This window comes from Cololabis saira, chromosome 14 (genome assembly GCF_033807715.1).
Source record: "Cololabis saira isolate AMF1-May2022 chromosome 14, fColSai1.1, whole genome shotgun sequence".
In the NCBI taxonomy this organism is placed as follows: domain Eukaryota; kingdom Metazoa; phylum Chordata; class Actinopteri; order Beloniformes; family Belonidae; genus Cololabis; species Cololabis saira.
This window is the reverse complement of record NC_084600.1, coordinates 25,992,613-26,015,860: the sequence shown is the minus strand read 5'-3', so window position 1 is coordinate 26,015,860 and position 23,248 is coordinate 25,992,613. Positions and strand designations below refer to the sequence as shown.

Below are 23,248 nucleotides of genomic sequence, written 5' to 3'. Positions count from 1 at the left end.
TGGAATGTTTGCTGTAAATTTTGTCCCTGCTTGTATTTCTTCTGGAAAACCCTCCGTTGTTTATCCCAAACCTACTGTTGTTATAAGAAAACAAGCTTGTCAGAGGAAACCAGTTGAGTGTTAGAACCCCAGTAGACAGACGAGAGTTTAATGCCTGTTTGACACCCCAATCTGCCCTTCTCATTATGACGCGTGGTGGCAAACAGACGGGGGACCCCCCTGCCTACTCTGTCTTCATCCACAAATATCTCTGCATAGATTTGTACTGAGTGGAAGGCTGGGGGGTTGACAGAAGGTAGGTTTCGCTTCACAGCCCCTAGATTAAAAGAGGGCCTCTCATTATGGAGAAACTGGAAAGACAAAGAGGTCTTGAGGAAGACTGGGAGGATGCTAGATTGTCATCTAATGAGACAGGAGAAGAAGAGGTGAGAAAAACCGAGAGACGTGAGATGATAAATGTGAAACACAACTCCAGCCACCAGTTCAGTCCACCAGTCACCTGATACTCGTATTGTGCTCCATAATATTGGCCTGAATTCAAGCTGAAAAACTCCAACAAGAGAACCAGGAAATTAGCTGCCCCTTTAATAGCAGCACAATTCTGCCATCTCCACCTCTCATTTTCATCCTCTATTCTCCCTCCATCCCCCTGGGAGGGGGTGTAACATCCAGTCTCATTGAAAGGCAGATCAATGAAAAGATATATTGTCATCTCAGAGCGCCACCCTCTTAATCAATTAATCTATAATAGAATCCATTCACTGGTGCTCCTCCCATTACCAGCTATGGGTAAAAAAAGGCGGAGATATAAGGGCTTTGCATCACTGGTAATGGAGGAGAAACGTGGAAAAGGTTCAAATGTGTGGTGGTAGGGAAGAACATGTGGTCTGTTTCCAAGATTACAAGAACTAGTCACCTCTAAAAGTTAGTACCGCCCCCCTTTTAATCTCATACACATATATGAATCCTCTGATCAATACCATTTTTTTCACTATATGAAGAAACTGTCCTATGATCGAACATCTTGAAGTAATTATTTTCTGTATATCTTTATTTGTCACTCACACTTGATTCTAGAAAACTGTGGATCACCACGAGGTGTCCAGGTCCTACGATCACAGAACAACCCCAGACCATCATCCTTCCACCCCCGTGCTTGACAGTGGTTCTGAAGTATTTCTGCTGAAATGCTGGGGTGACCGAGCCTTTTGCCACCTCCAGGTTCTGGAATAAGATCCAGGCTAAAAACTGACCTGTGGCTTTTACACCCAGTACTGTGATGACACTTTTATCTTATTAGATTTTGTTGTAGTTTATTGTTTTTCACCTTCTTTCATTGTTTTGATTGTTCTTACTTATCCTCCTTTTTATTTATTACCTGCTGTAAAGCACTTTGGTACACCAAAAGGTTGTTCTAAAGTGCTGTATAAATAGAGTACATTACATTACTTGGACCTCCATCTGGCTTCCATGTTCTTTGTAGACAGAAGAGGTTTTCTCCTGAAAACTTCCAAACAAACCATTCAGTCATCTTCTGATTGTGCTGTCCTGGAGTTCAGCATTTAACATGCAGGCTTTGAGATGGAGCGCTTTGGGTTTGTTTGTTTTTTTTGCTTTTCTCTGATCGTTACAGTCTAATCTTGAGGTAAAACCCTTACCCTCCTGAGAAGAATGACAACGGTCTAGAATAATTTCTACTAGAGAATATTCTCTCTTACTATAAAACCCTGAACTCCAAATAGTTTTGAAAATGGTTTACAGATGGTTCACGGCAACAGCTGTTTCTTTAAGACAAGTGCTGATCTCTTTCCCTGTTGGCATTGTGATAGCACACACCTGAGTTCTTCAGACCAGCAAACTGATAAAACCTCTGCTTAGGTGTCTGCACACCTGCTGATGATCAGTTCATCTTGGGCTGATTATTAGCAGCACCTGACTTCAACTTACCCTCTGAAATCATAGAGGTAAACGTGTACTTAGGATTGCCCACGTAATTGTTTTTTTATTTTTCATTTAAATGTATTTTTTGCTTTTTTTCCCTAACTACAAAATGGCTCATTGAAATAAGTTGTTCATCTGAGTTTGTGTTTTCTAGCACTGCTACCCACGACCTTCCTCTACAGAAAACCACATGATTCAGAGAGAGGGAGCTGACTTTTCCCATATGAATCCATGCATGACTCTGCATTTGACTGGAGCAGTACAGGGTGCTGTTGATTTTATCCTAATGCTCGGTTATTTTCTGCTTCAAGCTCCAGTGGCAGTGTAGAAACGCTCCATCATGGTCAGCCAGTGGAAAAATGTAGAACTACTGCGAACATTCCTGGTGAAAGCCGTGTTTGAGGTGTAAATCTGTGTTCAAGGTCAGGTTATACCTGAGAGGCAACATTTTCAGTATTCTTAGATTTCTTTAGCATGTCCTTAACAAATTAATTCAGAGAATGTTAATCTTTGACAGGAGCAGCAATCGGAGCACAAATCTCTGGGATTTCCTTCCCCCTCCTCTGTTTATCAGCTCTAATTGTAAAGCATGCAAAATTAGCTCCAACAGTATCGGAGCTGCTATCACAGTTGTTCATACATGTTAATGGTGATTAATAGGCAGGAAGGAAATGGTTTTGGTCAAATATGTTGGCCACTTCTTTTTCTGTGACGCTTTCAGGACACAAATCCTGTTTACCTTCATCCAGTGAACAAGCCGTGATTCATTACTACGTGACGCCACATTTAAAGTAATAACATTTATAAACGTTTTGTACGTCATGAAGTGGTCATATACAGTATGTGGATTTCTTTAGTACTGGCATTAGGGTTGTCCCGATCAGGATTTTTTAGCTCCTGATCCAATCCCGATCACTTGAGTTTGAGTATCTGCCGATCCCGTTTTTTCCCGATCCGATCACTTTTTTTGATTTCCGATATTTTTTCCGATCAGATACATTTTGGCAATGAATTAAGTAAAAAGAGGACTAAAACTCAGTGCAGAAAAGTACAACAACAAAAATAAATAAATTTAACTTCAAAAGAGGTAGTTGAGTGACATCCAGTCAAACTCACAAACATGAGAAAATTAAAATACTTTTTGGCTTAACCTTAGTGCAACATTCTGAATGGCATGAAATGAATAGCAGCAGCTTAATGCAACATGAACATATATAAAATTTCACAATTCAAACATGTAAACCATGTTAGTTTTGCCGGCCGGAAGTGACGCGGGCCGGAAGTGACGTTAAATGCAACGATATACAGTATAAAACGATTTAATATATATTAAAAACATTAATAACTAGGTATGTCCCGATACTTTTTTGGCCGATACCGATGTTTTGAAAATGCAGTGATCGGGACAACACTAACTGGCATACAGTACTTAAGCACACCCACCACTGCTCTAAGGGAAAAAAATGGCATCAATCATGTTTTTCTTTTGTGTACATGCAGAGTGATTTCATTGCCTGGTGTTCAATAACTGAGTGCTGCACAGCAGGTCTTGGTGGATGGCATTCTGCTTAAAACACATAACAGCAGTAAATGCAGCCTTTAATGGTCAGAGTTCATTCTTTGGTAGAGGACATATTCACTATACTTCATTTACACTTGTTTTTGCAGACTACTTTTAAACTCCCAGATAGAGATCTACTGAGTCGTTGTTCAGTTGAATATCTCCAGGGTCATGCACTCTTCCATACATATGTGGGAGTTGCATAGGTAACCCCGGACCGGAACAGGTCCAGTTTGACGGGATGAATCATAGAGCTGCAGGTGTGACCTGCATTCCCCGCTGTAGGACAAGCACAACAGAAAATTGAAGAATATAATGTGGGTCCTGGACCTCAGTTTGGTGTGTGTGGTAACAGGAGCTCCGCAGGGCACCATCCTCAGGCCACTTCTTTTTAAAGGTTTTAAAATACGTTTTAAAAGAACATCCTTAATATTCCAAGTGACAAGTTAGACAAAAAAAAAACATTTAATTTGAATTTCTCCTCTTTTATATTACAGAAGGAACTAAGATATTTCACATGGTTTTTTTTGTTTTGTTTTCATAAATTTAACTTGATTTGTTAGTAGAGAGCCCGGCTTATATTTCAGGCTTGGAAAACATTCCAAGAAAGTTTGCAACGGACAGTTTAGTGATAGAAAGGAGGAAAAATAATTATTTTAATTTAGTTATTTTAAACAGGTGAATATGAATGTATTTTATTTATATTTTATTTGAAGAAATAAAAAGTTAAAGGAACTGGAGGAATCTTTGGGAATTTTTCACATTGGCCCAACTTTTTCTCACTTTGGTTCTGATTTCACTTTCTTTACTCTTATTTAATTTGGAGCTTGGAGAGATGTTATGAGCCTTAAAAGCATTCATATTTTTTGATTAGACACCATTAGCAAATGAAGTTGGTTTCTCAGAGAAAATAAGAAAGCACTTGATAGTTCTTTCTCTTTATGAAAGGATTTAATCAATTCTACAGTCTTGAGAAATCAAATTCCCTATAGTCGCGGTGCAGCCTCTGTGGAGAGATTTAAGCAATCAGGCATGCATTGTAGTCTAAAGTCTTTAGTTTCTGAACAGCGAATACGCATTACCCAGTCTTGATCCTGGTTTGTTTCTCATTAGGTTTCAGATCTATCTGTGGGTCTGGAACAGACAGAAGCATCCAGTGTTTTCATCAGCTGCTAAGCTCCCTGCAGCACAGATGTTTCTGTCACGGATTCAGAGTGCTTTGATTAGAGACGCAGATTCATTTATTCAAACATGATGTCCTGTTCAAGAAGACTCCAATATCCATCCATGGCTGTATTATCATCATCATTATTGTTGTTGTTGTTGTTGTTGTTATTATTATGTATTTATTTAATTATTATAGCCTAATTTTCTGTCCAAATGTGAAACATGGTACTGATAATCTGTATGTACATTTTTGTAAGTGCACCAAATTTAGAGAAATTTTGTCCATACGGGGCGATCTCAATATCTCATGTGCCAGTTGAGGTGAAATTCTGAAATGTATTAGAATTATACAAGGTTTTATTTGTAGCCTGAATCTAAAGTAGAATTTCACCCATTTTTTTAAGGGTCTGCTTAACAACCAATTAAATTTCACTCTTTTCAAGTAGCTAACCTCCAGTAACCGAGCATGGTTGGACGGGTTTCAGTCAGCTTCCTGGTCTGACCAGGGTTGGGTCCCGTGGGTCCCGCTGTCCAGTGAGACAAAAAAGTGGCTTAAAAAGAAATGTTGATGACATCACAGGGGGTTTGTCCAGTTCTATTTTATAGTGTACGGTCATATCTCTGAAGTTAAAGGTGAACAATTCATCTTAATTCCTTTGATAGCATGTATTTAGTCAAATCAAATGGTTTCAAAATCACTTTTCTACTCCCTCAGTGTTTCATACAGTTTCAGTTTAATAAAAATGCTATATAAACAGATTAAAATCCTTCTTGAAATATACTGTACGTCATTTCCAGATGAAAAGTCATCAAAAGAACTGTGATTTGTCAAACTGTTTCGATGTTACAGGCCAGTGACAAATAAAGTCCAGGGTCCTTAAAGACTCCATGTTCAATATCTTCTGTACAAGTTGAAATTTCAGGAAAGTCACTGATCATTCAGTTTATATCTGCTAAATCTAAAAAACTGTCATCCACGGGAGGCATTGTAGGGTTGATTTCTTTGCAGCTATTCCAGACGCTTCATGCAAATATTGATATGATGAAATATGAGTCCAGAGAGAAGGAAATAAAAACGTAGCCAGTTCCAGTCACAGAAGTTGTCATCTCTTTTGCTCTTTGAGAAAAATGTAGGCGCATCCTGTGAAGGTCTTTGCAATTCATCCAAATGAACAGAGAAATTATAAAATGAATCCTTCATACGACTGGAGCGCGCATAACGCTATGATGTATGGCTCAGCTGTGAACATGCTGCATTGCACCAATCCACACTGATGGTCTGTCATTGTAATTCAGCCCGTAATGTGGATAATTAGTTGGAATTCATGGAGTACTTGATTCCTCTGACAACTGTGCCCGACGTTTGACGGAGGCAGCAAAGCAGCAGCATCAGTCACAGATGAGCGGAAATGCATTTAATGGAGGCCCTCATCATGTTTTATTCAATCACACAGAGATGCTCAATTAATCAGTTTCTGCAATTAAATTAAACATGTACATGCATAAAACATGAAAGAAACATGTGGGGTGTTTAAATGCCGCTCGGCTCTCTGCGCTCCTGTTAACCATAAAACAGAGAGTTTATTTTCAGCTTCTGTAACTGACTCTGTGACCTGAGTGGAGTGGAGCTACTTCTGTTTTATATGATGTTGAGAACTGAGGGAGTCAGAAAGTGTTGGGACTCACCTTAGTATGCATTGCTTGGCGCTCACCGCCATCCAAATCATTTCTGTAAATGTCAAGAGATGTGTGTTTACTAAGTCTGGCTGACCTCTAATATTTATTCAGCTCAACAGCCCTCTACCCAATCATTCCTTATTGCTCCGTAGCAGAGTTGAGGCTCCTGTGATGTCAGGTCTCATTGGCTGCAGGTTGCTGGATCTCCTGGCACATGTAATATTACATTTCTCTTTCCATCAGGTTCTGGCAGAGCTGTGCATAGATAAAAAGTGACATTTTGCAGTGGTGTGTGGGTTTTGTTTATATTTCTTCGTGCCTGAGTGATTGCCTGATTTGTATACATAGCGCCACTGTCAGCAGGATTAAAAGTCCTTCAAATGTACGACAAATTTGCGTTTGGATTCACGCAACTGTCAACATAATTTATGCCTCCATGGGAAGATAGCAGCTTCCAGGTAGATGTTGACATTTGCTCTATATTTGTTACTGTGACTTCAAGGAAAACGGTTGTTCCTATAAGTAGAATCTTTACAGCAATAACTATGCCATTATTCATGCAGCCAAAAACTGAAGCCCATGTGGACAATGATCAGTACCCCCTTACTGCTTCTACCGGAGGGGAAGGTGAAATCAAGCACTGCTAATCATCATCCGGTGTGCAGAGCTATGTAAAACCAGATGTGTTGCTAGTTTGTTGGTCTGGAGCATTCAGGTGTGTGTTAACACAGTGCCAAGTAGGAAAGACATCAGACAGGTGTTTAGAGAAGCAGCTGTGGCTGATCATCAATCTGGAAAGTGTTATAAAACTATTTCAAATGTTGTTCTACAGTGAGAAAGATCATTCACAAGTGGAAAACATTCAAAACAATTGTCCATCTTCCCAGGAGTAGACATCCCAGTAAATTTAGCCCAAGGTTAGACCATGCATCGCTTAGAGAAATACAAAAAACCCAATAGCTACATCACAAATCTTACCAGCCTCACTGAGCGTGTTAAATGTGGAAATACATTACCGCACAATTAGATAAAGATGTAACAAGTAGCTACAGCAGGAATCCTCCACAACCATAAGAGACACTGATAAAGATAGACAGGAAATCACTATTACAACTTAGTGCTGCTAAAGGTGGATCTACAAGCTGTTGAAATGGGTACTTATTATGGCTTATACGTTGTTGTTTTTTTAACTTTGTTCTTGTGAAATAAATTCTGGCAGTGATAAAAATGAATATGTTGTTGTTCATTTGGGGATGTATTTACCTAATATTAAAATCTGTGATCAGATGATTTTTATCACTTTTTTACCCAGATATGCGAATAAAAGAGGTGGTATTTTTGCATGATTGTATTAACATCAAACAGAGCAGGACACTATAACAGGTATTTTTCATCCATTTCTCTGTAGGAGGTGCTAATTTCTGTCAGAACTGGAAAGCTTTTGCAACATAGAGGGGAAGTTATGGAGATCGCCGACACATAGTTAATCACTGAATCTCACAGTACCATGAGGGTGCAGAATAAAAAGTATGAGATAAATCAAACATGGCCAGGCTATGTACTATAATCTGTTTGATTTATACTCCAGTTCAAAGACTCTGAGATTGTGAATGTTTTTCTGGTGTGTGGCTGTGCTGCATCCTAAAGGAGAGATATTCTGCTCTTTTTCTTTTTTTTAATATTTCAATAGTTTCATCATGTCCTCTAAACTAAATTTCTCTGACATGTTTTGGTCAAAATACCACAGAGATATATAGTTTAACAGCCCCCTTTTCATTCATGTCTTCACAGCTCTGCTCATGGCAGTCATTATTCTTGGGTGGAGACAGCTTCTCTACAAGCTCCACCCCCTCCACAGTCCAGTGTGAATAAACTAAAATTGGTTTCATATCTCTGCTATATCCATCTCTGAGGTTGAGAGCAGATACAGAAAGCAAGTTAGACGTTCTACTCTGGCCTGGGTTGGTGGTGAGCCCACAGTGAGTTGATAATATGAGTGTCTCAGTGAAAGACCAACTTTCAGATTTATGTTGGCCACAATGAAACAACTGGGATGTGTTTTGTCAGAGCTTTTCATCTGGCAGTCACTTCAGAAACGAATGTATGCAGACAAGCACAGAAAAAAAAGTAAGTCCATGGGAAAGAGTTTGTCTCTGAGTAGTTGTCACATTGTCTGCATTAATATTGAGTGTACTAGCCCTTTAAGCGGACGTGCATGATGAAGTCAGGCAAAGTTAGGCCAAAATAAGCCGGATGTGCAGTAAATGTTTGCCTTCAAAATAAAAGAGAATAACTTGTTGCTATGAAAATAACTCAATCAGAACTAAAAAAGGATGACAATATTAAACATTCAGTATCATGATGTTATCACATTAGCACATTGTATTCAGAACTTTGATTTATCACTCAAGAAAAAAAACCCTGGTAAAAATAAGTTGAATGTCTCTGAGGGCAGCCCATGGGAAATGTTCAATAAGGAATCAGAATTATAATGAATCTTCAATGACACGTTTTCATAAACAAATAAGTAATTTTGGCTTTGGTTAACCGATACCAAGCTAATATTGCTCCCATAGGAGGAGAGTATAAGTTGTTATCAGATGCTGCTAGACGTCAAACCTTGATGAACTGATCATCAGCAAGTGTGCAGAATTCTGAAGGTTTTTTTAGGGGAGGGGGCAAACATTTGAAACCTGCTGTAACAAGCCTAAGTGTACATATCGTCTTATCACAACAAGTTTAGATTATTGTAATGCACTTTACGATGGAGGTAACCAGGAGTCATTTGCTTGATTGCAGTTTGTTCAAGATGCTGTGCCTGAATTTTAATCAGTGCAAACAAACAAGAGCATATGAATCCATTTTTAGATTCACTTCATTGGCTCCCAGTTTGTCTACATTCAAAGTACCTCTCTGACCTGCTTCAGCTGAACACTCCTTCACGCTCCCTCAGCTCCCGCAGATCAGTTATTGTTAGTCGAAGAGAAAACTTAAAAGTGACAGTGATTTTTTTGTCACTCAAAATTGTGGAAAGGGGTTGCCTTTACACATCAGGCAGACTGATTCACTTACTATTTTTAATCCTCCTTTAAAACATACTTTTTAGCTTTGGCTTTTAACTTAGTTTGAGTTTATAATATTTTAATGGTTTTCTCAGAATCCATGTTTGTATTCAGCACTTTGGTCCACTGTGTTGTTTTTAAAGTGCTATTTAAAAATGCTGAGTTGAGTTAAATAAGAATCAAGATTTTTTTTAATGACCTAGTCAAAGTCCAAAGGTTCTAAATTCTGTTGTAGAAATGAAATTTAGAATGTGTGTTAGTACAATAAAATCCGTAATTATCAAACGTGTGGACACCGGTCGTACGCACACTAGTAAGTAATCGATGATGATAAATCCCACCTGTTCTTAACTGCCGTGCTCGTGCATGGTTAGGGTCATTTGCATTCAGAAACGCCTCCAATTGAACATATATGGTAGCAACAATGCCTTTAATAATGCGTGAATGGATTCTTTCCCCCTCACCTGGGGCCTCATTTATCAACCGTGCGTACGCACAGATGTGTGCGTAAGAACATTCCCGCTCCAACATAATGTAAATCACGGCATAGATCCATCAGAATGTTTTTGGGGAAGCGGCACCTGCTGAGAAGCCGCTCTGTGCTCTCACTGAACAGATCAGCACGCTCTTTGAAAACACGCTCCCTGCGGAGTGCACGGTTCTCCAAATCCTTCAACAGTGCAAGATAAGCCATGGTACTTGTATTTTCTTTTCAGGTCGTCCTGCCACTTTTATAGCTTGTCGCACCAATTATTCAAAATGTCTGCTAAATTATTAATGGAGAATTTTTATTAATTAGAGGAAACGGGGAACATGTGTGAAGTTTAAGATTGAACACTGTGACTCTTTTAATGGGGTCTATTTGTAGTTTCACTGTTCTACCACTAGATTTTGTGTGTATGCCAGGTCAGGGTTGTGCTTAAAATGAAACACGTTCCTATGTACAAGTACAAGTTGATAAATTCCATACTTTGCGTGGGAATGTTCTTACGCACACATAAGCACACATCTACGACGGAGTATTAGGGCCAAACTAAGACCAAAAAAAAGGGAAATTACGAGAATAAACTCATAATATTATGAGAATAAAGTCGTAACATTACGAGAATAAAGTCGTAACATTACGAGAATAAAGTTGTAATGTTGCGAGAATAAAGTCGTAATAGAATAAAGTCGTAATATTACGAGAATAAAGTCGTAATATTACGAGAATAAAGTCGTAATTTATGAGAATAAAGTCGTAATATTATGAGAATAAAGTCGTAATATTATGAGAATAAAGTCGTAATATTATGAGAATATAATTTATGAGAACTCTAACAGGAAGAGCATCTTCTCCCTGTGTTAAAATGTAAAATGCATCTTGTGAAGTTCTATTTATATATTTATAATATATTTAATATTACGACTTTATTCTCGTAATATTATGACTTTATTCTCATATTATTATGACTTTATTTTTTATTTTTTGTCTTAGTTTGGCCCTAATACTCCGTCGTACACATCTGTGTGTACGCACGGTTGATAAATGAGGCCCCAGACCTCAACCTTATTTTAAAAGCTGTGATGGGGCTTTCAGAGAGCTGTGAAGGTCCAAAAACGTGGGTGATTGTCTGAGGCTAGTCTTATTTTGAAAGTATCCCCGGAAGTGTGCGGCGGGAGCTTGACTGGGACTCGGACTCGGGGTCCTACAGCGTGTTGTGTCACAGTCAGGACTCATTCATTCCCGCAGCGGACCTCCGCGGAGACTCACAGCACAAATGGAGCCGTTTCACAAAGAAAAGTGGACTTTTTTTCGTCTCCAATGGAATGAATTTGTGTAATTACGGATACCCTTGTCTCAGCTTTGAACATTTCTTTCCCGTGATACCCCAGTGAGGACAGCGGGGGCTGACCGGACCCTCCGTCCACTCACGGCCGCCTCCCCGCGCATCACCTGCGGCTCGCCTTCCGCGCAGCGCCCGCTGGATCCCGCGGTGCCGGTGGTTGCAGGCAAAGTTGCGCTGTGGGATGTTCAGAGTTCTGGCTCTGACTCTTGATTCTGCAGCGGAGGAGATGCTGTCTGTGGAGTTCGATGCCGAGAGCGCAGATTGCATGTCATAATAATCACAATAATCTGGAGACCTTTTGGATCCAGCTCTGGTAAAGCTGCAAAACAGCCTGTGGAGACTCTTATCAGCCTTTTTCCACCTATGAAAAACCTGAGCACATCATGGAAAACCGTCGGCCACTGGTTCCTTTACTGGTTTTAGCTGCACTGGGAACTTTGGTGCATGGTAAGAACATTGATCCCGGCTGGTTGTTGTTGTTAATATTGAACCTTCAGAGATCCACAAATAACAGAAGTTGAGTTTACTCCTGACTGTTTTAATGCAAACCACTATTTACATATGTCACCCATTGAGGACCATTTATTTGAGAGTGCTCCAGAAGTGGGCTAATCCTGGTGTATTATGTCATTTAAAAGGTCACTTAAACCACCAAAGTGGCCCAAATGCAGCTTCAGGGGTGTCTTGCCCAAGGGACACTGGTTTCACACCAGCATCTGCTCCCCACACAAACCCGGCTGTACATTTATCACTATTATCAAAGCCATTAGGTGAAGAGACAGGCCTGTCACCAGTGCAATGCAACACTGAGACACAACCTCTAACGTGAGTGTCAGGGTTGAGAGGTTGATTTCCCTTGTTGACGCAGTCAAAAATGTATGATTTCTTCTTAGTGGGACACGTTTTGTGTAAAAGCCTCCACCAGATGCTGCATCTTACATTTAATTTTAGTTTTTTCTTTTCTCCCAAAGCCATCTGATCCTACGCCTGTGTTGTTGTAGATTTTTTGAGCCACTAGGCAGGGCGTTTTAGTTTCTTTAGGTTTATGTGCTGATGCAGGAGTCAGATGCAGAATTTGGTCTTTTCCCATTGAATTCATGTAATTTTACTGCCCAAAATCCAGAAAAAGTTGCACGTAGTAGAAATTCTTAGGTTTAATTGACTTGTAATTCTTTATAGACAGCAAGAAGCCAACATATTTCATGTTTTTCTTTAGTTTGTTTCTCATCAGTTTAATCTGTTTTTATGTTTCATACCTGCAACACATTCTAAATACACGGGGATAGTAGAACTTTTATCACCTTGTTATGTTTTCATTCCTTCACACAAAAAGGTGTGATAAAGGGTGTTTGTTACTGACTATACCAGCAATGAGGAGTTTCAGGATTTATTTAGTCTCTTTCCTCCTGTAAATACATACTAAGGTGTTAAACAGTACAAGGTTGTTGTTCTCAGGTTAATCCTCTCCTGTGGTCAGGACTGCAGACAGACCAGTCCAGTATCATACCCTCTTCTTGATCAGTCATTTCTTTGTAACGTGTCCATGGTTTTACATCGTCTTGTTGATAAATTCATGAACGTTGTGGGAAAATGTGTTCTTGAAAACAGCAGGTGTTGATCTAAAAAGTTTGGATCTTGGACTTGTTCATGATGGCAGACTTTCACACAGCACTAATTTCTTCCAAAAAAGGTCTGGAGTGCTTCTTGGGAACAAAATCAGGGTGCTCTTTGCATTTAAACTAACATTTGTATGAATTAAGACAAGATGAGCTGAGTGGGAGCATGGAGAATTATGGAAATAGATGTACAGTCCATGTTTCCTTGGTGATGGTCAATACTAAATGTGTCCACGTGGAGAAATGTCTCCTCAGTGACATCAGGCTTCTTCTCCACAGTAAAGTTGTAAGTGTCATTATTGAATGTATCTCTGTATTGTAGTGACAGAGGTTTCCATGGTAACCCTTGTCCATGTGGTTTATTCAGCATGATGGTCCTTGATTCAATGTCAGCTGAGGGATTAGAGATCTCCGGTGTCCAGCTTAGACTTGTTCTCTTGTCTTTCACACACTGAAATTCCTCCAGATTCCAGGAATGTTTGATCATATTCTGATCTGTAAAAGGACAAATATTCAAATCTCTTTTTAAACATTTTTTCTCATACATTTGTTGAAAAAATGAAGATTCTCTTTCCATCTTTGCTCCTCAAACACTCAGCCTTTTATGGATGCTGATTTTAGACTTAACTCTCACCCTTACTAGCTCCAAATTACCAACTTATTCTATAATATTTTCCAGTTTTAAAATGTATAAGAAATCAAAGTTAAAGTAAATGTAAAAAATGCAGCATCTTTAAAATGTGCATATTCTATAATATCCCATTGTTGCGAGTAGAGAAGTATTTTCTTGTGCGAGCGCGTCATCAGCCGGGGAGGGGGGGTGACTTTCTCCCAGCTGGCCTCAAGCTTCTTGTCGGTTTACCTCCATCTTTGTGTTCAGCACAACACAGCTGACCATGAGGCAATAAAACGGCGTCTCTAGTGGGCTGAAGCAGTGAGTGGGAGTGGGGTGTGTTTGGGCCGCGCGTCGCTGCTGACGCTCCCTTTTACAAGGCTGTAAACATCGACTATGAACCCTGAGACGATGAACTCAGCATCCGTGAAAAGTTCCTCCACTGACTATAGATGCTCCTCTGGGACTCACTTAAAGCTCCTTATCTTCAGTGCAGCCAGACATACCGCTACTTCAAAGAAAACGTACAGATTTTAGGCAGAAATCTGACTCTAAATGACATTTTATTGCATGTATGTGTCAAAGTTTGTCATCCACAGATCAGCACATAGATGTTAGGAGGTTAAACTGACTTTGTAGCGTGTTGAGCGGTTAAAACCCTCCTTTCTGATAATCTTCCTCTTCTTGTCTGAAGAACTAGTTCATGGAGTTGGGTTAGGGTTAGGGTTAGGGTGAGTCACGTTCAGGGATCTGATTTACGGACTGTTTTCCCACTAAGTTGCGATGTCAGTCATCCTGATCAGCATTAGTTAACACGGACCACCAGCGGTCGGTGTGTTTTCCGTGTGCTCTGTTGAAGTGATCCAGAGTCCGGGGTTGTGCTGTCTAGTCTCCAAACAGAGCGGCAGCCCGATAAAAGGACCTCATACCAGTGCTGTAATTACAGGTCAAGCACACAACTCTGTTTCCTTTCTGGAAGGAAGTTCTGGGCCGCGTAAAGTGGCTGAAATTACACAATTACCAGGAAGTTTCATTCCTGCCCCTGGTTTTGTATGTGTACTGTTTAAGACATGCTACCGTGCGCGGGCCCCTGCAGTGCCGGGGGCGGGTCAGAGTTTGATGGATTCGCAAATACTGTCAGGAGACAGCTGCTGTTGGGACTGTGCTGAGACTTTTATTACACGTGGAGGCCTCCTTAAACCTGCACACATCAGTCGTTTGTCAGCCTCTTCAAGTACTGGTTACAAACAGTCGATCTGAAATCATGAATATCTAACATGTTGAATATTTACAATCAGAAGTCCTTTCGTATGGAGGGATGGCGAACGCTCGGGCTCTGGGTGTTACATGGCTGTGGTTACAATCCTATAGGTTGCAAAAGACGAGGGAACTTCAGGCGAACATCCAGCTTAGTTTAAGATGGGGAACTCTGAACGTACCGTAAAACTTCAAATAATGGCCGAGTGGCAACTTGCCGCCGGTCCCAATTATCCGCCGGGTGTAGCAGAATATTTTCTATATCAAAACGCCCATCCCAAATGAAGGCCGGGTCAAACATTGTTTTTCTGATGCCAAAAAGATATTCTACTGTATATCAATATAGCTTACATAAACACAAACTAATAACCTCAAACGAATTGAAAAGTGTGTGACTCTTTAAATTTGACGTGTTATGAAGTTGAGCGGCTTGTAAAGAGACAGGCAAAAAAAAGGAGGGGAAAAGAGGTGAGCGAAGAATTAGAGGCTACGAGCTCACCTCTTTTCCCCTCCTTTTTTTTGACTTTCTCTTTTCTATTAGCTTGAATGCTTCACAAGCGAGCCAGACGCCAGCGTGAGTCATGGAAGATTATACAAGTAATGGGAAAAGACTTGTATCAGACCATAGCTGACAACGAGTAGCCGTAGCTGGCTGGCTAGATCGAAGACGCACAATAAGATTTGGGTTTAATGGAGACACACAATTAATAAACGCCTGTTGAGTTGAGCTATTTACGCAAAAAAACGCCCGGGCCTTTATTTGGTGCTTTATGGTTGGAGATTTGGAGAATTTCTTTTCAATTAATGAAAGATGTTGTTGATGTTGTGATTTGCCATAGAAGGAAAATGTTTACATTGTGAGTCATTCTATCAAATGAACAGCATGGTGTTGGCTGGGCTGAAATGTTGTTTGAAAAGCTCTAAAATACTGTGCATGAATCTATACCCTACGTCCTTGAGTCTGTACTATACAGACTCTATCTGTAACTATATCTGCTATACTGATAAACGTGGAAAGTTTTTTAGAGATGTGTGTACGTAGATATTTCCAGCAACACAGTGAGTTGTGTTGAGATTGTGCTCGTGGAGGCGTCAGTCAGCCTGTTTCTTCTCTCTGCGTGTGTCAGATCTTCACCCTGGCTTCATCTGCCTCCTCCTTACGGAGAGTCAGAAACAGAGTCAAACTAAAGCAGCTGCCTTTTCAAGACACCCAGTATAAACAGGCTTGGATCTTCAGCTCCAACGGAGGCATTTTATCTGCAAATGGTCTTTATAGTTTTAATGCTCTGTTTTTTTTCCCCGTCCGTTTGTTTCTTCTACGTAAAACCCTGCTAAAGAAACTCCAAAATATGGAGAAAAAACCCAACCGTGTGGCGTTCATGATGAATGTTCCTCTCTTCCAACCTGTTCTGTATCTCCAGTGGTTGTTTCGTCCTCCCGACAGGGTTGTTGGGTTGAGGGTTGTTTACACTGAAGTGGTGTTTGAGTGGGAGAGATGTTGTGTTCCACCACTGGAAATATTTGCAGATTGTTGCAAAAATAAGGGAATCAGGACCTGCCAGTATCAATGTTCACGCAGCAAATCACGGTGATGTTTTTTTAGACAGTTTTTTTTGTCTTTTTTGCTCTGAAATCCAGGACAGGGACTAATGCAGGACTGTACTGAAACCGCAGATGGATTCAGAGCTATGTAGGAAAATAAATTAAATTATGTTAAGATCATAGTTCCTTTATGCTGGAACACAAATTTGTCCCGCCTGCGGTTTCCAGAGGTTGTACAGATGTTGCTAAATATGACTCACACAGCCTTATTGGGGAAAAACGTTTACTTATAAAAACTAGTAGTGCTCAGTAGCGGCTGGTACCCAAGGTCCAGGTGTCTCAACGATCAAAATGACAAAATAATGTTCTTCTAAAAGCGGCGTTCCTGATAATCCGTGGACGTTTCAGCCACCACGTTGGACAGCTGTTGTCTCTCTGGAAGAAAGCTTCATTAACTGAAACTCCAGGACATCCTGCAGCGTGTTTATGTGGTGGCAGTTACAGATGTTTTAATCAATGATCAGTGGTGGAGAGGGGCTAACGCAGATCTAATTAGTTCCTCATCCCGCGCTCAGACCGTTTGTGGATGGGTGGCATATTGATAACATGTCTGTTTTGTCCTGCTCAGAGAAAATGACGATGCACGGAAGGCTTTGTAATCGTTTTAAGTGAACCACCATGTTCTCAGAGTCGTCCTCCCCCACACGCCGCCTATCCGCTGCTCATAGATCGATCAGTTTATCAATAGCTGCGGTATGATGCCGGTATGATGCCGGTATGATGCAGCAGCAGACTGCGGTGCCTCCCAACGAGCGTTCAAGCTATGAGAGCATCCTCGTTTCCGCCGGCGACAATATAACCCAGAAGTCTGAGGGAACAAATAAACATCTTCTTCCTGTTATCTCAGGATCTGCAAGATGAAATATCTGTTTGAAGTGTAGTCGCACATTTCCTCCTGTTCTTTTTCTGTAGTTTTTTTTTTAACATGCCTGACCTGCTAAATTTAGAAATATGAAATAAAACAAAAAACATGCGGTTGAGATATGCTGAGACGTGCTGATAGCTCGTCAGGGCCACTCAGTACGGATACTCATGGAAATAGCATCACACACACCTAAATATCCATTACACACCAGTCTGACGATGCATCGGCATGCAGTAACGCCTTATCTGAGCTCACAAGAGCAAAAGTACTTCTTTGCTCTTTCTAAATGCAACTCTGAGCTCCTCTACCAGTAATGCTGATATCTGCCGGCACAGTCCCGTCCCAGATGGCCAAAACAAACACGTGATGGCATAGCCGTGACTCCACCACTGAACAGGATATGTTTAGCTCGGGCCCCCTCTCCTTTAAGGTCTGGGCAGCTCCAGGGACCTGCTGGAGTCCCACCTGAGGCCCCCTCCCCAGGCTGCAGCAGATGGTTGGCCCCCAGCTTAGTTCCAGTGGTTATACTGACCTCTCCTTCACTGGTCATTATTCTGAAATTAAAATAAAAGTGGGGGAGGGGGGCAGCTTTGTCCTGCAGGCCTGTTTTTGTGGAACGTTGCAGCTGCTAATTGGACAGTACGGATTCTGTGTCATGTCAAAAGATCAGAATCAATAATATGATCAATCTGGTGTTCCAGATGAAGTTTCCCTTTCTGTCGTGGATACATGATGATAGTGATTAATGGCGTCTTGTAAAAGGTTGTACAGCTTTTCAGAAACTCATGGGTTTTATGTTAGTTTTAGTTTTTTTTTTTGTTTTATTTATTCGCACATATTAAAGGAATACAAAAAATAGTGACAATACAATAATTACTGCAGTGCAGGTGAGAAAAAAGAAACCCAAGGTGGGCTTATGAAGGATTCTCACCAGAGATAAATACAAATAATAAGTAAACAAGGTAATCAAACTTTACAAAAGCAGCACATGAAGAGAGAAGAAAAAAAGAAATGTAAATAAATAGCTAAATACATACAAGTACACCATCAAATTTACAAAAATGATTGCAGTGTGCGTGTGTGGGTGCGTGCGCATACTCCCGAGCATGCACACAAAGCTACATCTTAGAGATCGTGTGAAAAGGGTTTATTTAAGAGGCTGGCCCTCAATCTACGTTTGAAATTGAAGAGAGAAGATGAGGAGTTAGCAATAGTTATGTGTGAGTTCCATAATAAAGAACCTCTGACCACCAATATAAATCTTTGCTCTATGATGACAGTATTTATTGTTTTTACTTACAAAAACTATAAAATTGTTAAAAAAATGATTTAAAAAATCCCTCTTCATATTTAAGCATATACAGCCTCAGATGGGGCGGCAGTGGCTCAGGTGGTTGGGCGAGTCGTCCAATGATCCAAGGATTGGGGGTTCAAACCCCACTCCCCCCCCAGTCATCTGTCGTTGTGTCCTTGGGCAAGACAATTCCCCCTCCTTGCATCCAGTGAGGGCCTCGCTGGCCTTGAAGAAAGCTTCTGTTCTGTAGAAATGAGCAGCAATGGGGCCGTGTTTGAGTCACGGTGTAGATAACGTCCGAGGAGGACCTGCAGGGCAGGCATGCACCCAGCGTGGTGGGGAACCATTTCACATCAGCTGGATGATAACATGGACTGAGGTTTGCAAAGTTCTATTATTCATAGCTGCTAGTAAATATTAAATCTCCAGGCGGTGAGCCCCGGCTGAGCAGCCGGGTCTCCACACAGGTGCTGTTTTACGTTAAAGTACAGCATATAGTCTGAAATCTGACGTGGCATTTTCACTCGATTACTCAGCTGGTGGAGGGACAGCGAGTGGACAGCGAGGACCGAAGCATTGGCTCTTCTTCTTGACATTTTCATTTCTGGTAAAAGAAAAGTCCACTGAGTCAGTTTTGTTTTTGGACAGTCAGGTGCTCACCTTTATATCGAGTTTTACTGGAGGTCGACTTTCCCAGAGTGCCCTTTAAAGCTCTGACCTCGAGAGGAAAACGCCTGGGGGAACAGCAGCTGTCTCCAGCGAGACTTCGTCAGCAGGTTGGTAATATTTGTGAGCATCACACACCTGAGAGCTCAGCGTGAGAAGAGTCCAGCTGGTGGAGGATCTGTTTCAGGTGATGCTGTCGTAGAGGAACCTCGGACAACTGACGAAGTGTCTGAAAAGTTACTGTTAAAGCTGTCAGTGTTTAATTCACCGTCTGTGCTTGATATCTGATGAGGTGATGGGAGCGCTCTGTCCTATCTGCTCGAGAGCAGCTCACCTCAAAAGTTATAAGCCTCTGCAGGTTTTAAGAGAAGCGACAGCAGCTGGATTTAAATCCGTCCACTTTGTCTTCCACTGTACATCCGTTTATCCACTTGGTGTTTTTAAACAGTATGCGCAGTCTGCTTTTCATTTCAGGACAGTCCCAATAGTTCCCATTTCCAAATTTCCAGAATTTTGCAGTTCCCAGAATCCAGTGTCTTTGCTGTTCTTTTCTAAGTTATATCTAGTAAACTAAAATAGCTCTGGATCATTCAGTGGAGCATGTCAACAGGAGCAGTCAATTTGAGAGACTGAAACAACCCGTCCAGTTTATATTTGAACTTTTGTCCCAGTCATGGACTGTGTTCAGGAAGTCTTTCCTCCTTCCAAACGGGGTCTCTGGTCAGACTGATGAGGGCAGATAGCAGCCAGCCTGCGTGAGACACAGCTGTAATCGCAGCTGATCTGGAAACGTGCTGCTGTGACAGGAAACCAGTGGCATTTCCCCCCCAGCAGCGGTGGACCAGCAGTGTCCAGGGCTCAACCCGTTCTGCAACCCCTCCCGCTGAATGAGACAATACACACTAATGAGCTCAAAGCAGAGTAATCCAGTCTTTGTGAGATCTGTGATCCGTACGGTGTTACCTGAGACAAGCTGTGTTTATGTGGTTTCCATATTGCACCAAAATAACAATATCCGACTCACTCCCTCCAGTATTTCTGCTTGATGAATTCTCTTCCGGCTCTTATCACATGAAGTTGCCATTCTTCTTTTCAAAAACCCCTCTGGTGAAGTCAGTGGGGGAACGTGCAGCTTGTTACTGGTGGACTTCCTGACAGCTCTTGGCAGGATCTTTGCTAACCTGAGGGATGTTGAGTCTTCTGGATACATGTTACTCCTCTCAAAGATCTGTTTAAAGGGACATTCTACAGTTACGAGTGTCTGCAGAGTCCCTGCCAAGGGGCTATATCTAGTTTACTTATCTGATACAACCCTATGAAGTGAAAAGGCTACAGGTCCTCTGCTCGTCACTAGGGGCTGGCTTCAGAAATTAGTCTCCATTGACCTCTTTTAAGGCAGAAACAAACATTTTACAGTCTGGTTAAAAATACAACAACCCAAAAACAGTTTCAGTCTCCATAGGATCACATCCATGACAACTGTACAGCTGTGAATATTTGTATCCATCAATCCATCCATCATTTTTGGTCAAGGTCACAGGGGCCTACTGAAGGTTATTAAAGTTCTGTTGAGGTATGAGGCAGACGTCCACCTGGGCAGGTCTGCAGCGCATTGATGAACGGTCTAGCAGCCTTCAAACTAGTGATGCACCGAAATGAAAATTTGTGGCCGAAACCGAAACCGAAAATAATAATAAACACTTGGCCGAATACCGAACAATACCGAACATAGTTCTTCAGCTTTTCATTTATTTTGCCAATTTTTTCACCATTGCATAAATCAAATAAATTTGATTTAGGCATGCTTTTCAAAGAAAAAAATCTTTTACAAAATTACAAGTTAGAACATATTTATTGAACATAAAAAACTGAACATTTTTTAATTTCCCAGCATTATGTTGTTTTGGTTCCACCTCCTGGTGAATGTTAGGTAAAATTCTTATGGGGTTAGTTTTTGGTTGGCCAACGATTTATTACGGGAGCGGCCAGTCTATTAGGTAAAATTCTTATGGGGTTAGTTTTTGGTTGGCCAACGATTTATGTAGTGCGCAACGTTACGGGATGGAGCGGCCAGTCTATTTCCTTATTTTACAACGCCGTTATTAATTGTTCGTTTTTTTTCCCCACTTATTCCACCGAACACATAAAGTGTTTTTTTTGCCATTTTCGGCCGAACAATTTCGGTTACTGAACAATCGGTGCATCACTACTTCAAACTGCTCCTCCTTTCATCTGGTCCAAGTTCGCCCGACTGGACTCCATCCAGTAAGTTCACGTGTTGCCAGAGATAAAATAAGGACTGGTGGAGCTTCTCCGGGAACTGTACTTGTTCAGCCTGCCACTGACTGGTCCAGGCTGGTCAATGTGCTCGTCCTTGTCGCTGCTCGTTTTGCTTATTTGTCCATTTTTAAATTAACTTGAGTTGCCCTCAGTAAACCTGTGGCTAGGGGTGCAAATAACCACTATTCTGGCAGTCGATTAGTAATCGACTATTGAAAAGATTAGTCTACTAATCAGATTATGAATCTCATCATTATTAAATGGCTCTTATTTAGCTTTCAGCTATTAAATTTTGAATGAAGTTGTTTAAACAATGTGCTTATTAACAATAAAAAAAGAAGGATGGACACTTCATTCAAAAATACATCTTTTAATGAACTTTGCTGCCAGTCGCTGTGGCGTTGCATCAGCCGGCCTATTGTTTATCTGGCGTTGTACTCAGCAGAGATAGGACAGATTTTTTTTTCTTATTTTTCCCGAAAACAGTTGACAATTAACCCTTTGTCAAGCCCCACCTCCGTTGCTAGGTTGGACAAAACTGTCATCTTTCCTGTCCACTTCCATTCTAAAAATGGGATTTTACATTTCGTATTTACTTTATTTCTAATTATTGGACCAAAGAAAATCAAAAGCAACTAGATATTAATAAAAAGGAACACTTCAGTTCCTTGTCATACAAATGATTCGATTACCAATGTTGCAGAAACTACAGTCTATAGACACATTCTGTTCCAACTCACCAACCCTGTCCCCTATAACCAATCCCCACCCTCACTCTATCCTTTCCCCGACCCTATCCTGCTTTACCTCGCACCATTGTGGTCCCCAATGAAAGTTTACACTCCTTACAATCTAACAAGAGCCTTTGGGTTGTTTCAACTGTTTAAATATGAAACTAGTTCAGCTTATCCGTCATCGATTATTCAAAGCTGAACTTGGTGCTAAATCTTGAAGAAATACATTCAAAGTCAAAGAGAAGAGTTAAAACCGCTCTGTCAAACTGGTTTTTGTTGCCCTCCAGACTTGTTTTGGTGGTTGGAACTAAATCAAAGCTTAATCAGCTCCCAGGCCTCACACTCTCGTTACCACGAGGGACTTTGTGTGTAAAAATAGTGTTTTTAGTGCCTTTGAGCTTAACTGTGTGTTCCTGTTAGACCGGGAAAGACACCACAGTTTGGTCTCTATTGACAGCAGACTGCTTCTGGCTTGTCAATGAGCCAAACCTCTTCAGCGGCTTTGTCCAAGGAGCCGAACATATCAAAGGGGGCATGCATCACAGTTTTTAAAAGGAAAATGTATGTATTTATTTATTATTAGTTGTATGAGTTCACATTTTTAGTGCCACTCTCCTATTTCCTTTATCCTCAGTTCTCAAAGAAAAGAGCAGAAAGAAGCAGCTTCACCCACAAAGGTGTTCATGACCCCAAGAGAGACACGATAAAAACATCCAATTTCCTTTTCCAAAGCTGACTCTGGCCATTCAGATGCTCAGCATCAGCTCAGACCCAATTAAGCAGGTTTTCCCTTTAAGGCTGGGATTTTGTATTCTCATGCAAGTGCCTGATTCTGTCGTACCCACAGGGTCAAAGAGTAGGAGGCTGCAGAGAAAGCACTCCAGCATGCCTCCCTCAGTGCTACCAATTTAACTTTGAATGCACATTTGCAAATCAATTCTGGTGGCTTTGGTGAAAATCAAGAAAAGGAGGGGGAGGAGGAGGCAACAGAGCTGTAAAACAGCAAATTGTGTAGAGGAAGCCAACTGGCTGAAAAGAATTGTAGATGAGCAAGAAATAGGGATAGTAAAGTTCATGCAATTTG

The 23,248-nt window shown here is 41.0% G+C and overlaps 1 protein-coding gene across 3 annotated transcripts in view; it reads left to right on the top strand.

Annotated features, from left to right (window-relative positions):
- robo3 (roundabout, axon guidance receptor, homolog 3 (Drosophila)) overlaps nt 1–23,248 on the top strand; it is a 239,845-nt gene that overhangs the window by 95,249 nt on the left and 121,348 nt on the right. Inside the window, exon 1 of one of the 3 annotated variants that reach the window (XM_061740243.1) lies at nt 11,118–11,684. The exons of the other annotated variants lie outside the window; for them this stretch is intronic. Coding sequence (XP_061596227.1) covers nt 11,621–11,684 — 64 coding nt within the window. The 5' untranslated portion in view covers nt 11,118–11,620. Of the gene's footprint in view, nt 1–11,117; nt 11,685–23,248 lie in introns of those variants that run through there. 3 annotated transcript variants of the gene reach the window in all.